General features: G+C 42.8%; 1 protein-coding gene across 1 annotated transcript in view; it reads right to left on the bottom strand.

Annotated features, from left to right (window-relative positions):
• CHAT (choline O-acetyltransferase) overlaps positions 1 to 12,740 on the bottom strand; it is a 38,523-nt gene extending 25,783 nt beyond the window's left edge. Inside the window, exons 1-7 of the mRNA XM_035138155.3 lie at positions 12,678 to 12,740; positions 11,126 to 11,317; positions 8,824 to 8,942; positions 5,943 to 5,996; positions 4,107 to 4,287; positions 2,892 to 3,069; positions 1,385 to 1,554 (exon numbers count right to left, since the gene is read on the bottom strand). Of these exons, the coding sequence (XP_034994046.3) occupies positions 1,385 to 1,554; positions 2,892 to 3,069; positions 4,107 to 4,287; positions 5,943 to 5,996; positions 8,824 to 8,942; positions 11,126 to 11,317; positions 12,678 to 12,740 (957 nt within the window). The remainder of the gene's footprint in view (positions 1 to 1,384; positions 1,555 to 2,891; positions 3,070 to 4,106; positions 4,288 to 5,942; positions 5,997 to 8,823; positions 8,943 to 11,125; positions 11,318 to 12,677) is intronic.
• Between the last annotated feature and the right edge of the window lie 2,000 nt (positions 12,741 to 14,740).

The following is a 14,740-nucleotide window of genomic DNA, read 5'->3' as shown; positions in this document are numbered from 1 at the left end:
TAGGGGACGTTACGCCACCCCATGTGGAGTTTGACATTGAGAAACGCAAATGGGGATGGTGCTTACTTAATGGGAAACCTGAGTGAGGTAGATCTGCTCCTCAGGTCTAGAGGTCAGGGGTTGACTATGTGAGGCTGTGATGAAGAGATCAGGCCAGTGTAATGTGTTGGTTAGACTGGCATGGTTTCGGCTAGGGACTGGTGGTTAGCTAAGCAAACCTCAGGGTCAGGGTACATAAAGTTCCAGGTAATCTTCTATCTATGTAAAAAGGTAAATGACCCCTGGATGGTTAAGTCCAGTCAAAGGCGACTGTGACTAACTAGGCACCATGTGTCTTCAGTCTGGGACAGCAGCTCTGGGAATATAGGGAAGGTTCTCCTTGATTCAGTTACTAATGACATAGTACATCCAACTGCACAGGCTGGATCGGTCAGTTTTGGTTCCTCTCTCATTCTGCTAAGTTCAGTCTGAGCTTAGTTCTCCCCATTTCCAAATCAGTTAGCAATTTTTAAATACTTTCTATCTCACCTTTTCTCCAAAGAGCTCAAGATAGTGTACAGTGGTACCTCGGTTTATGAACACAATTGGTTCCAGAAGTCTGTTCATAAACTGAAGCGTTCATAAACTGAAGCGAACTTTCCCACTGAAAGTAATGGAAAGTGGATTAATCCGTTCCAGACGGGTCCGCGGAGTACTCAACCTGAAGCGTACTTAACCCGAAGCATGGGTGTAATTGGTTCCGGAAGTCTGTTCATAAACTGAAGCGTTCATAAACTGAAGCAAACTTTCCCATTGAAAGTAATGGAAAGTGAATTAATCTGTTCCAGATGGGTCCGCGGCGTTTGTAAACTGAAAATTCGTAAACCGAGGTGTTCGTAAACCGAGGTTCCACTGTACATGGTTTTCTCCCTCCCCAATTCATAATCCCATCAATCTTGTAAAGTAAGTGAGGCCCAAGATCACCTAGTGAGTTACATAGCTGAGTGGAGATTTGAGCTCTGCTCTCCCAGGTCCGAGTCTAACACACTAACCGCTATACTAATTGCATTTTAAAAAATGCACGCATTGTCTTGCGCATTTCACGTTTTTGCAAGTGATTTTGCTGAATACCTGCCTGTCTATAAGCAATTTCCCCTCCTAGACTGCATTTTTGGTGCATCATTTTTGTGACCATTTTTGTGCACGTTAACTGCCAAAATATGTTTTGTTACATGTAGTTTTGGGGTTGAAAAATTCAGAGAAGTGCAAATTTCAGAGGGTAGCTGCATCCTGGTTCATGTTTGGGAAGTACACATTAGAAGGGCTTGCATTAAAATGCTACAACCCTTCCATATTGACCATCCTTTGACATGAGAACTCACATGCACCAATAGCAACTTCTTACCTGCATAGGCTTATCGTACCAACGGTTGGCACCATTTTTACTGTAGCCTCCGCCATGCAGAAGCTGCAAAGCCATGTTGGTATCTGTGGGTTCCTCCCCACTTGGACTATCAAGGCATACTAAGCAGATGCTTCGTTCGATCATATCAAGAGAGTCTCTGTTTGTAGAATCTGAGGAGAGAAACAATTGGCTTGGTACAATGAATTACTGTTGGCTCTTCCTGCCAATAACATGCCCCTTCTGCAGTGTGCCACTGAGAGTTCCAAAATTGTATTTTGCTCTTTGAAAAATAAGCTTAAACTTTTACAAAGGGTGTGTATTTGTATGTATGATATGATGAAGTATGAGCTTGGTAATGTAGGAATACCAGTACTTTTTCACAGAGCATATGGTTAAACTATGGAACGTGGATGGCTTTAAAAAAGGAATGGACAAATTTGTGAAGATGAAGGCTATCAATGGTTTTGAGCCATGATAGCTCATCCTCCGTGGTTTTCTCCCCCCCCCTCCAGTGCCTCGTTTTTCTAATGTTGCCTCATCTGTTTGCTTTTTAAAAAAAGAAGTCATGAAAGTTCACCAGCATTTTACTGTGAATTTATCCTAATACAGTGGTACCTCGACTTACGAATGCCTCGACTTCTGAAGGTTTCGACTTCCGAACTCCGCTAACCCAGAAGTATTTTAGCCGTGCACGTGTTCTGCGCATACGCAGAAGCGGCGCACGCCTTCTGCGCATGCGCAAAACACAAAATCACGCTTTGCGCATGTGCAAAATGGACACTTCGACTTACAAAGGATTAGACTTCCGAAGAGCGCCGCGGAATGGATCGCCTTCATAAGTCGAGGTACCACTGTACACAGTTCTCTATGCAATTTTGCTTACCATACACACTTTTGTGCAAAACAATTTCCCCTACTATAATGTATATTTGGTATGTTCTTTTCAATAATATATGCATTCAAATGCACCCTTTCCCCTAGTGTATGCATTATTATTATTTTGCTTATTATTTGGCTGGAGGACTGCATTGCAAAATTCAGAAAAGTGCAAATGTCAAAGGATGGTTGTGTTTGAGTGGGTGCAGAGTTTTGGAAAGTGCAAATTAGGTAGGTTTGCCTTTAGATGCAATTGATTCAAATTTCTCACCCATCTCTATTCTGTGCTGTGCCATTTTAGGTTACAGGTGTAGACTCACCAGATTAAATGTTATTCAATGCCAAAAATAAAATCTCTGCATGGGGGTGTGGGGACACCTGGCATGCCATGAGAAAGTCTTGGCTAGAATCCTCCTCTCTGACATCTAATTTTGTATGTGCAAGATGTAATGGAGAAGCATTCTGTTGTGTGGTCCTTTCACCTGCAGTTTAAAGTGGAGAAACAGTTTTGCCACCTTGTTTGCTGTTTATGAGAAGCTGGTCACTGTCCCACCTAGAGACATGATGAGCAGAGAAGATGGGGTGAACAGGGTGTATGACAAGAGAGGCAGTTTGCTTGCCACTTGCTAACCTTCAACAAGGATTGTCCTGGCTTCAGCCCACTCTGTTCTTCCATCAGATGTCAGGAGACCAATTGGAGGCAGCCTCTCTTCTTCATTCTCTGACATTTTGGCTATCTTCCGCAACTGAGTAAATAGGTCCCCCTCACTGAGACGGCGAAAATTAATGACAACGTCCAAAACAAAAAACTGGAGAGAGGGGGAGGGAGCAGTTAAAAATGAAGGGCAAAGCAATAGCAGGAACACACAATTTTAGTTGAAACAATCCTGCATGATTCAAAATGACTTTGAGCCAGGGTGTAGCCTTTTCGAGTTAGCTGGGAACGTTGCGTTGCTCCCGGGGAGGGAGGAGGGAGTCAAAAGACACCGAGGTTTCTTCCAGAGAAAGAGTTTATTTCTGCTTCCTAGGCTGCAGAAAGGCACTGTGTGATAGCTCACAAAGCAGCACAAAGAAAGACAGTTTGCATGAGGGTTTTATACACTTTTGGGGCTGTCTTCCCCCCCCTCCTCTTCTTTTGGACCGCCTTCTGGCACGTCCCATGGCAGTACTGGTTGGTTGGCATCAAGGGTACTTAGCAGGATCCACTGACAAAGCTTTATCCCTTTCCTTCTCAACTTCCCCACATCAAAAAAACTATACTTTGTTCATGGGAAGATAGTATGTCAAGGCAAAGACTTGCCTGCATGGGTAAATGTCCTGGAAATTATAATTCCAGAATATAATAAGTGAAGACCATCGTTCTAAAAATCTATCACTTTGTTCATTACTTGCTCTTCTGTCTTGTATCATTTTGGTCATTAGTACCCTATCCCCAGATTTTTCTTTTCAAACTAACGGTGCTGGTGATTATTGTAATCTTTAATAGATAAACTACAGAAGTGAAATGTGATGGAGCTTAGTGGGACTTGCTCCCAGTACAGGTGGAAAGGCCTGGGGGGGGGGAATGGGAAAATTGAAAAAAAAAAACCTCAGGTTTCCCCCCATTTTTTTTTCAGGCCTTCCCATCTCTACTGCCAAGTAAGTATGCTTAGGCTTGCAGCTTTATAGTGGCCAATTGTAGAAACCCACTCACAGAAAGAACTCAAGAGACAGTTCATCTGCGGTACAGTTTTGGTGCTCAGTTAGAAAGCAAACCAGCACCCCCTCCCCTTGCTTAGTCAATTTCATAGCAAAATGAAGCGGGCTCAGTTTTTGAAAAAACTGCATCCAATGAATGTCCACGCACCTGATTGTTACAAGCAACAATGATATGTTCCGGTTCGGGCATGATATTGCTTTTCTGGGCCACAAGGGTATCTTTGGTATGTCCTGGAAGACGATAGGAAGAAAAGAGTCCATAGTATTGCTTCATACAGAGAGGATGACCAGACAGCTGTCCACGAGCAAAATCAACAGGCACAGCATGGCTGGAGGGACAGAACGAGAGAGACAAAGCAAAAGAGACAAAAAGAGAGAGAGAAAGAAGTAGACAGAAAGGAAGAGAAATCTAATCTGTCCTTTGTCTGTTTACAATTAGGTTAGATACACAACACAAATAGAATCATACAACAATAAGATTACGGCAATGGGAAATAGATGGGCTCCCAGAGCAAAGCTGAAATTCATGATTCTTGACATGACTAGGTAAACGTACGATGCAACTGTGTTTGCATTCAGTGGTCGAGTGTTGAAAAAGCAAACGGTAATGTATGCAAAACGTAAGGACAGAAGGACACATTCCATTTCCACCTCCTCTCTGTTAACGCACTCCACCTGAACTTTTAATCACACGGGTGAAAATATGTATGTGCTTTCATACACGAGGGTGTGGCCTCCTGCCCCCATGTATCTTGTGGGGAGAAAGGGAAGGTTTGCCCTGAGTCTTTGCATGGCAAGTGTTTCATAAGGAGAACCTCTACATCTACACCTCTACAAGTAGAGCAGCCCAGCTGGAAAAAGAAATAGCCAACGCAGGACAACTGCTTCTTAAGGAACGACATCTTAGAAAGACCAAGATGCAACGAGATCTCTCAAACAGGTGTTTTGTAAAATATACATGGACAGCCAGTGATCTGGACTGGTGGGGATTGATTGATTAATTGGATGGATCTGAAGCAGCCACATCAGACACATTTATCATCGCAGAGAAGAAGCTCTCACAGTACATAAACCACAGGATTTATATGAGAAAGCATGCTGCATGCAAGAGGGTTGAGCTGATGCCCTTTTATTGAATTGGCAGCACTGCTGAGGTAACAAGCTTTGAATTGCACAAATGGACGGCCAACATTTATCAGACACGTTCAGGAACCGCAATGGAATGAAAAGCCACTCAAGATGCTATGCTGGGCCCATTTATTTATTATTAAGATTTATACTCCACATACACACATTATCAAGGGAGACTTACAATATTAAAGTTAGGTTGCTAACGTGACAGAAGTTCAGTTCAGTTTGGTAATGTCTACACTCATCAGGGTGCTGTTGGGGCAGACGTCTAGCGTCTTGCTCAGTAGAATGAGCAGAGGGCCCCCACAAATGCCTCAAGATTGGCTTACCACATTTGGAAGCAAGTACTATAATGCACATTGCCCTCTTAAGGAGGCCACCCGTAAGACCAATAAGTGCAAACTCTAAAATTACATAACTGCACCATTGTCTCTGCACTAGGACTGGTTAATTTGCATGGCATGGCTTCTTCTCCAATGAACTCTAGGCTATGTAGTCATTGGAGTGCCAGGCAGAGGTTGCTCAGATGCTCAGAAATGCACTGTGCACATGCACACAGTCAATCTTGCCTTTATACTTTTCATATATTCTAGGGCTGAGACCTATCGTCAAAAAGATATTCCAGAGGTGACACGAGACTTCACATTCTGGGACTGAGCTGTCTAGAGCCCAGCCGTCAAATTACTCCTGAGTTAGGACTCTCAGCACACTTCTGAAGTGATGACAAACTAGTTTTTAAAAACAGGTTTGCTCTGGTAGTGTACATGTAACCTTAAACTACTATCTGATGCAGCTTTGTGAATATGCTCCCAGTGAAATCATTGATTCTGTTCACAAAAGCCAAGTTGCTTACGTGTCCAGCAGTGCTTTATAATCAAGAACTCCAGAAATAAGATTGGCAGCAAACCTGTAAAAATCAAAGACAGAAGAAGCAAGAATTGCCTGTGACAAAGCTTGGGTGGCATTGTCTAAATAACAATACAAAAATAGAACAGATACAGTTGACGCTTTGCCTGCTGGTAAACACCAGTTACTGGGTGTGTTTCATATTTCCGATGTGGTGCCCTCAGACACCTATTGGCACCCCAAACCCCTGTCCCCCTCATTTTTAAAATGAGTTATTTTGTTTCATTGTGTGTGGGTGTATCTGTATTTCTTCTTGTCCATGCAGGGGTGGGGTAGAGCGCACAAGTCTGAGACTCTGTGGCTCATTCCTGCTAGTGTACAGGAATATGCCCATTGGTAAGTTCACAACTCTTGGTAAAAAGTTATCTGTATTTCTCTTTGTATTGAGAAACATGTCGTCTTTTGAGTCTCCATTGGCAGTGAGAAATGGAATAGCAGGGACACAAGTCCACCATCTCAATGAGGGCCAAACCAGAAGTGATGCAGCAGCCTTGCCAATAGGTTTCCTTTATTCTTAAGTATGACTCTGCTCGCTCCTTGCTTTAGATGGGAATAAGGTGATGTGAACAGAAAACCATCTGCCCCCATTGCATTTAGTTTGGTCCTCAGAAGCAGACCTCCAGAGAGCTTTGTCATAGAAATCCATACCCTGGCCAAATTTTGCCTAAGGCCAGACAACAGCCCTATCATTTCCTCCTGCTACAAGGTTCCTCCTGTTAGTTGATAGGCTTCCCATCTGCTCACGAGAGTTTACAGTTTACAGGCTCTCTCCACTGGAGAGATGCAAAACACAGTTTTCTAGAAAACAATGGTCACAATGAAGCTATTCAGTTTCATGAGAGGAAGTATGTGTTCATGCCATAGGGTGTTGCTGTTGTTGTTTATCCAAGTCTTTGTCCAAAACAGAGTAATTCTGATGGACAACTAGGCCAGAGGTGGACAAACAAGGATCCTCCAGATATTCTTTGACATTTTAAAATAGCATTTGCACATAGCATTTTGTATTTAGTTTTGTCTTGGGAACAAATAGTAAGGGAGTTCTAACAGTAAGGAGGAACCTGGCTACAGTTCAGCAGCCTTCTCATGCTCCAGCTGGCAAATTTAGCATAATGTGTAGTTAGGCCCTCAAACACCATAGACCAGGGATGGACACAATGGTGCCCTCCATATCTTCTTGGATTCCAATTCCCATCAGCCCCAGTCAATATGGCCAATGATTAGTGATGATGGGCACTGGAATCCAGTGGTATCTTGAGGGGCATCACATTTGGCTATTCTGGAGTAGGCAATGTAGAGCTTGATAGACCAATGGTCTGTGCCCATACAAGGTATGTTCCTGTATTATTTACTACCTTGCAGTATTAAGGCTGTAATCCTATGCATATTTACATGTACTAGTATGAACCTCTGGGGCTTTCCTTTGAGTCCATGTGGCCTGTAAGTTGGTGAATTCAAAAGGGAACATCTCTACCCACAACACTTTACTTTTAGTCTTCTTTCACATGTCTCATTCCCTAATGAGATCTTTTTGATTGACCCATTTAGCGGGACATGTTTTCTCTCATCTTTTATTTTTACATATACTGTATATGGATTGCAAAGTCCTGATGTTTCCAAAAATTGTGCCTAATCCAGAGATATGGACCTCTCAGGAGGCTGCATGCCATTGTGAGCACTGACGGGCCCAATCAAGAAATGATTGTAGTGTCGTTCTTGCCATGAATCCTTGCCAAGAACCAGTTTGGAAGGGGACAAACTTATGTATTCCATCCCCTTTTCAACAGAAAAAGAAGCCTAGGTCTGCATTGTGAAATTTGATGTCACTGTTTATTGGTTCACTTGATATATTTGTGTAACGCAATATTTCATTTTTGTTCCCAGGTCTCGGGAACATATTCAAAAATGTGTTGCACCAGTCTCTGAATACAAAGTAGGGTGTAGTGACCGTTAGGTCACAGTATACAATGTTACTCCAGCCTTGTGGATATTTTGAAATACTTGTGCCATTGTAGCTAAATCAGTGGCTCATGCAGTTTGTCAAGGACTGGGCTCATAGTGCTCATAAAATGCTGCAGATCATTTGTGGAAAATGGCAGCCTTTCAAACAGATCTGATATTTTCAGCATTGGACTAGGCATTGTTGACACAGGGCTTTAAAATACGAATACCAGTAACTTTCCTGGATATCTTTCATTTTACACTCCGGCTACATCCTCACCCTCTGTTCCACTGAGGCTTTAAACTGAACACAAAAGCACTTCCCTTCGTGACATGGAATCTCAGATCAGGCGACATGCTTTGCTTTGCTGCAGTTCAGTGAGTTGTAACTATCGCAAAGCAGAAGCTGATCTCTCATTGGGTTTGATCTCCCTGAAGATACTTTCCCTGCAACAAACTATGCCATAAAGCAGGAACAGAAGCTTCACATACAGTCTGTTTTCTAGGAATGTTGTCATTTTGTGTTCACATACAGTAGCAAACACACTGAATATATATTTCTTGAAAAACATGACCCGTGGCCTCTGGTTTCCACATGACAAGACACAGAAGCTTTCTCTTCTAACTAAGCCACAGGCTTTGATCCACATCAACCGTGTTAGGCAGAAGTACTTCTGCATTGGAACCCATTTTTAAATTTGTAAAAGGTTTTTACAGCAATGTTGTAATACTAAAGAAAAGGTGTATTTATATCAATGACATCTACAACATTTTGTACTTCTTCCTGTGCATGCCCAGACCACAAAGGCTGGTTTAAGGGTGGTACTACTTGGCCACAAGAGTAGATGGAGGGATGGTTCTCCCTGGAATGTAATCGACAGATACCTTACCTCAGTTGGTCATTTACATCTTGGAACTGTTGCCGAGCAAAGATAACTGCTGGGCTGGAATTGACTGGAAGGGCCAACCGGTTGTTAAGGTACATGTCATCCAGCCAGTAGTTTAAAACCTACAAGAAGGGGGGGAATGGTTATAGATGATTACATAGCTGAGCAATACAAGGCATGCCCTCTGTGCTTATCAGTGTGCTTAATTCTGAATCTAGGCATCTGCTGGAATAAAATTCCTTGGAGACCTTTGTTCATTGCTGTAGGAACAGACGCTGTAAGGGGGAAAAAAAAAGTCCTTCCCCCACATTCCCTGGAGTCTTAAGGAAGAAGAGCAAAAGCCAAATTCTGTTTTAGAATCTCTCGGGTTTATGATCAGCCACTGGAATTTTACCCTTAACTGTTGCAACCTTTTTAAGGTGGAGAAGAAAAACTGGCCTGCTACTGTGGTAGAGCTTTTGATTTCTATAGTTAACCATGGTTTTGCTTTGATTTCTATCGTTGACAATGTTTGTTTTTTGTTTTTAACTCTCTGCTAAAATGTATTATAACTGTCACAGCTGAAAAGTATCATAATATAAGCTTGGACTTCCAATGCTTCTTCCTATATATGTTTTTTTAATAGCACACCTTCACTGCTATTTGTGTCTTTTAGTCTGGAATAATGAAATCATTGTTTTTGCTTTGCCATCTCTTTGGGACTGTTTCAGGGAGGGGAATAGGGAGGACATGGAACAAGAACTTTAGGACAACTTTCACCTGCACGGCTCTAATTATACTAAGACATTGAAGTTCTTCTTCTTCCATCTTTAAAAATTGTTTTTTACTCAAGGGGCAGATTTCTCTTTGACCTTTTCTCTCTTGAAATTCATGGCTCCTTTGTTCTTCTTTCTCTCAGGCCTCTGCTTCTCTAGTCATTGCTTTGTAGGCCATTGCCTGTCTTGTTCTCCTTCATTCAACCATCTGGCCTCTGTCCTGTTACCCCACTCATCTTCCGGGCTCTCATCCTCCCTGTTTTTCTTGTCACCACCAGCATCTTTGCCCTTCCTTGCATTTCTTTCATATATATAGTTGTCAGGGGTTGTTGTGGCTACTCTTGAGTAACGACCCTCCACATCTGCTTGTCTTTCAGATGTTTTTATTTGTGCATACTATTTACAGTGCAAAGTGTCCATAAATCATGTCTGCCTCAGTCTGAGTCAGAATCTCGCAATGGCTGCTTTCTGTTTCGCGCCCAACATAACAGCCTGGGAACCCCGAAGCGCCTCCCCCTGCTCTGATGGGGAGCTGTTCGTCTCAATTACAGCGTGGAGGGGGGGGGATGGCCTCCCGGCTGACTGTCTGCCGGTCCCTTCTTCCACCGCGCTCTCTCCCTCCCCTTGGAGCAAGGGCTCTCTGAGGCTGTCAGAGCCTCGGGTCTCCCTTTCTGTTTCCTGGCTCTTGTAATCTGATCCTGTGCTTGACTTACTGCTTTGCGAGGAACTTGACCTGATGAAGGGGGCCCCTGTTCCCTATAAGCCTTCCCCCTTACAATAGTTTTACAATTAAAGGTTACAGTCAAATATTGGTTAACATCACAAAGATATAGTATTCCCCAAATCATTGGTCTTCCCTCCACCCCCTGTGGGCTCTCTTGTTAACCTCTTTCCATTGCATCTTATATTCTCCTCCATTTTTCTTTCAATAAAACTCTGCTATATCCTTAGTTCTTGTTACATTACAAGGGTTGTTACAATCCTGCTAATGTTTTTAATTGTTTACAGTGTTCTCCAAGATAAATTATAAATTCTCCCCATTCCTTGTTAAAGTTTTTATCTTCTTGGTTTCTGATTTTCAAAGTCATTTTCGCCAATTGGGCGTAATCCATCAAGCTGGTCAACCATTCTTCTATGGTAGGAATTTTATCTACCTTCCATCTCTGGGCACCTTGCATTTCTTGGCCCTGTGGGACCCCACCCATGCTAGTTTCGGTCTCACTGTGTGTCAGCTTTTCTTGGTAGCTGAAATATTTCAAAGCCTACCATGCCACCACAGCACTTGAACCAATCCCAGAGGGGAGGTGATGCGGGAGAGAGGCTGTAGCAAAGGCATCCCCAAACTGCGGCCCTCCAGATGTTTTGGCCTACGTCCCATGATCCCTAGCTAACAGGACCAGTGGTCAGGGATGATGGGAATTGTAGTCCAAAATATCTGGAGGGCCGAAGTTTGGGGATGCCTGCTGTAGCACAAGCAAGCAACCATTTTTAGACTATTCTACATGTTCTATCTGATGAGGATATCTGGAACAAAGTAGCATTGGGCTTACCCAGTTCTCAACTTTTTCGCGTCTTTCCAGCAGTTTTTTCTGAAGGACCTCTCCTGGGCCTCCCGGAGCTTCAAACCTATCCACCATGACCTTAGTCTTCTTATATTGGTCTTCTGACACCAAGTGTTTCATGCAGTGAAGATACATGTGCAATGTTTGTTGCAGTGGTGGGACTGGAAGTTTGGGCAGCACCTATTTTAAAAAGATATTCATTGGTCAGACACTGGATAGCTCTTTGAAATTTTGTTGCAACTATGAGTTACACGTGTTTGAGATCTGTCAGGTTCCATATGGAACAGGATTAAGGTCTTTGTTGTCATTGCACCAAAGGAAGGATTTTGGCCAGGGCATCTTCTTCCATTATGGTGTTGCAGTGAGCGACTCTAGGAGTGAGTGAGAGAAATTCCTCCTCTTGTGCAAATTTCAAAGATGCAGGAATCTGATCCCATGACAAACCTATCTGGTACATGCATATCTTTTGCCTCTGGGGTATAACCCCTATCCTTTCAAATAGTTAAATGCAGAATTTGTAACAATTTGAACTGCAAGAAGCAATGCAACCATTTCTGTCTGTCTCCGAAATCCGCTACAGTACTTCAAGCTGCATGCATTAGTGATGTACTGAACAGGGTAGAGATTTTGTTTATTTTTTTAAAATGGTATCTTATCAATGTTCTCCAAAATAAATAGAACAGAACAAGAAGTGGTCTAACAGCAAATGAAATGACAAGCCTTACATCTTGCACACTTGCTACAAAGGGGGTACAGGAAGCAAAATCCAGAGTAGACTACTTCAAAATATCTGCTTGTCACAAGGTCCAGTCAGAATTTCTGCCCTAGCCATTCAATTCATCATTATGTATCAGCTACTTTCATACAAGGGTGTCTTCATGAAAAGATAGTTTGGGGGTCATGTACCTTTCACTATAGCATTAATAAAGGGAATGAAGTGAAGCCACATTGCTCAAAAGCATCATTCTGAGTCACCCACTTTGCCAACATTGTATTAGACATCAAGTTTGTCAGTAAGGGCTATGACAAGAGACTGCTAAGAGAGGATGATTTCCATCCTCTAGAAATCACCCTTCTGGCTACTACCAGGAGAAAGATTTTTGGATCTTTATGAAATACCCTGGGGCCTTCAAAACTGACAACAGAACCCCAAAGGAGATTTTTGAAACCAATTGATCTGTTCTTCCCAAGATGTGATCAAACACTAGGTCTCAGAAGACTTCCCTATAAGGGCAGTGTCACTGTAAGTGAATTAGTGAGCTCCAAACTAATATTTATTTAAAATGAAATAGGTTAATTGATTTATTAAGCACAATTAAGAAGAATGGATACTCATTTTTCTGATACATTCCATCCTGGTGTCCCCCAATGCAACGTGGCATGTTATATCTTTCAATGCCACCTTTTGTGTATTTTCCAAGTGTTGAATTGTCATGACAAATGACAAGGTCACACCAACCACTTTCACACACACGCACCCAGCAATCGCCCCTTCTTCAACATCCCATTCTGATGTTATTTCCCAGAAACAGTGGCTCACCATCTCATCTTGGCTGCAAGCTTCTTTCTCTTTCTTCTTTGCGGCTTTCTCTAGGATTGGCATCTTTGCGTTGCGTTTGGTCCTTTTGATGGAGAGCTAAAATCGAAAACACTTGCAGGTGATTGTAGAGTCGTACGCCTCAGGTCTAGAAATAAAAATAATTGGGAGTGTGTGGGGAGGGGGACAGAAACAACTCATCGATTGAACAGGGATTCAGGAAAGTCTGCTGCATTGTGTTCATGTGTAAACTCGCAGCTATTACAGGAATGCACATGGGGAAGAAAATGGGATTTGCAGTTTTTGGAAATAAAATCATTTTTGTAGATGCGATGCACACTCAAATCTCAGAGAATATTGCATATGGCTTTTCTTGTTTTCATCCACTACCGTCGCCAGTCACCACCTTATTATAACTGCTCATACAGGCACCCCATTTCTAAGTAGTGAGCTCCTCAGGGGTGCATCCTTCCTCAAGTTCTGTTCCTTTTGAGTGTTGTGGTGTGTGTTGTATGATTTTATTTACACATATATACAGTCTGAGCATAAGTGAAGCAACAGGTGAACTCCAACAAACGTCCCAAATTCAAACCATTCTGTGCTATCCTGTTTACATATCAGGAATTGTGGGAGACTTACGACTGCATAGTTATGAATAGGCCGCAAATGGGCACCCTATCTCTCTCTTAGTGCATCATGGGAGATGTGCACTCTTTGGAGAGAGGGAAGCACAGAAGAAGTCACTAAAGGAAGAGGGAGAAGAAACAGAAAACAGGTCCACAAAAGGCAGTTCACTGTCATTCTCTCAATTGTTGGTTCGAGGGCTACCATGTTTGTTACTATATCAAGGGAATGAACAAAATTAAAGTCAGGATGCTGTCAGAGGCTCCCGACTGGTTGCCCGGGAATTATAAATACCAAAAAAAAGAGGCAACACGATCAATTCCAACGGGCAAAATATATCTATTTTTATCTTTATAAACTATAACAACATGCGAGACAGTGATCCAAGGTAATCATACTGTTTCAGTCTGGTCTTCTTCAGTTTTTTAACTGAAGAACTTTATATGAGCAGGGGTTACATATGTGTATGACCCCTGTTCCGCAGACTGTATACAAACACCAAGTTAAAAAACTGAAATAGATATATTTCGCACGTTGGAATTGGTCGACGTGTTGCCTCTTTTTTTGGTATTTTGACTCAAGCCTGCAACACAGGGGGGTGGGGTTTCATTAGCAGGAATTATAAAGACCAGGAAAAGTTTCTTACACTCCTTTTTTATTTCGATATTACAGAGAGCGTCTATAGAACCCAGCCTCTTGGATAATGGTGTTGTCCCAAGTGAATCTCCACCCACCATCTCTCCCACTTCCTCATTTGTCATTCTCATCACCTCCTCTATGGGTGACGCTAGGTGCCCTCTGTCTTTGAGCTCTTTGCTCTCCAACTTTTAAGGCTTGCCAAGTTCTGAGAGATGGAGGGTCTGGAATGCTTTCTAATGACAACGTGTCAGCCGGGTGTTGTTCTGGCTCTCCCATGATTCCCCAGCTTTCCCCCTCATCTGCCTCTGAGCTGTGACCTCCCTCAAACCCCTGTTGTAAATCTATGCTGTCTTCCTCTTTCTCTACCCTGGAAGGGTCAGGATGGGGAGGTGGTCTCCATCATTCCTCCTCTGCCCAGTCCCTGACAATTAAGCAAATACAACCTAAAATGAGACGAATAGGCATTGCTCGTGACCAGTGATGTCACAGGCACCGTCCAATAGGTGCCCGTTATTCCTCACCACCATTTTGCCTCCAGGTGCCCGTTATTCCTGAGGAACAGCATTCTACAGAATGGTGTAATGGGAGTGCAAGTGAAAAGTGTGTGTTTGTGCTGGACTCAGACTTCCTGATTCCTAGTGATGGAATAATGTGTGATCAGCGTTGTGACAACTGCTAGTTCCTCATAGGCAGAGAAATGAAAGCCTGCCAAGCTCACTTTGATCAACAATCTGCTCAAGATGTGGAAATGGATATTCCAAGGTGAAAGGTTAATGCATTGATTAACAGCTCCCCTCCACTCT

Source organism: Zootoca vivipara, chromosome 5 (assembly GCF_965207765.1).
Source record: "Zootoca vivipara chromosome 5, rZooViv2.hap1.1, whole genome shotgun sequence".
NCBI classification, from domain to species: Eukaryota; Metazoa; Chordata; class Lepidosauria; order Squamata; family Lacertidae; genus Zootoca; species Zootoca vivipara.
This window is presented reverse-complemented; position numbering and strand designations above follow the sequence as displayed.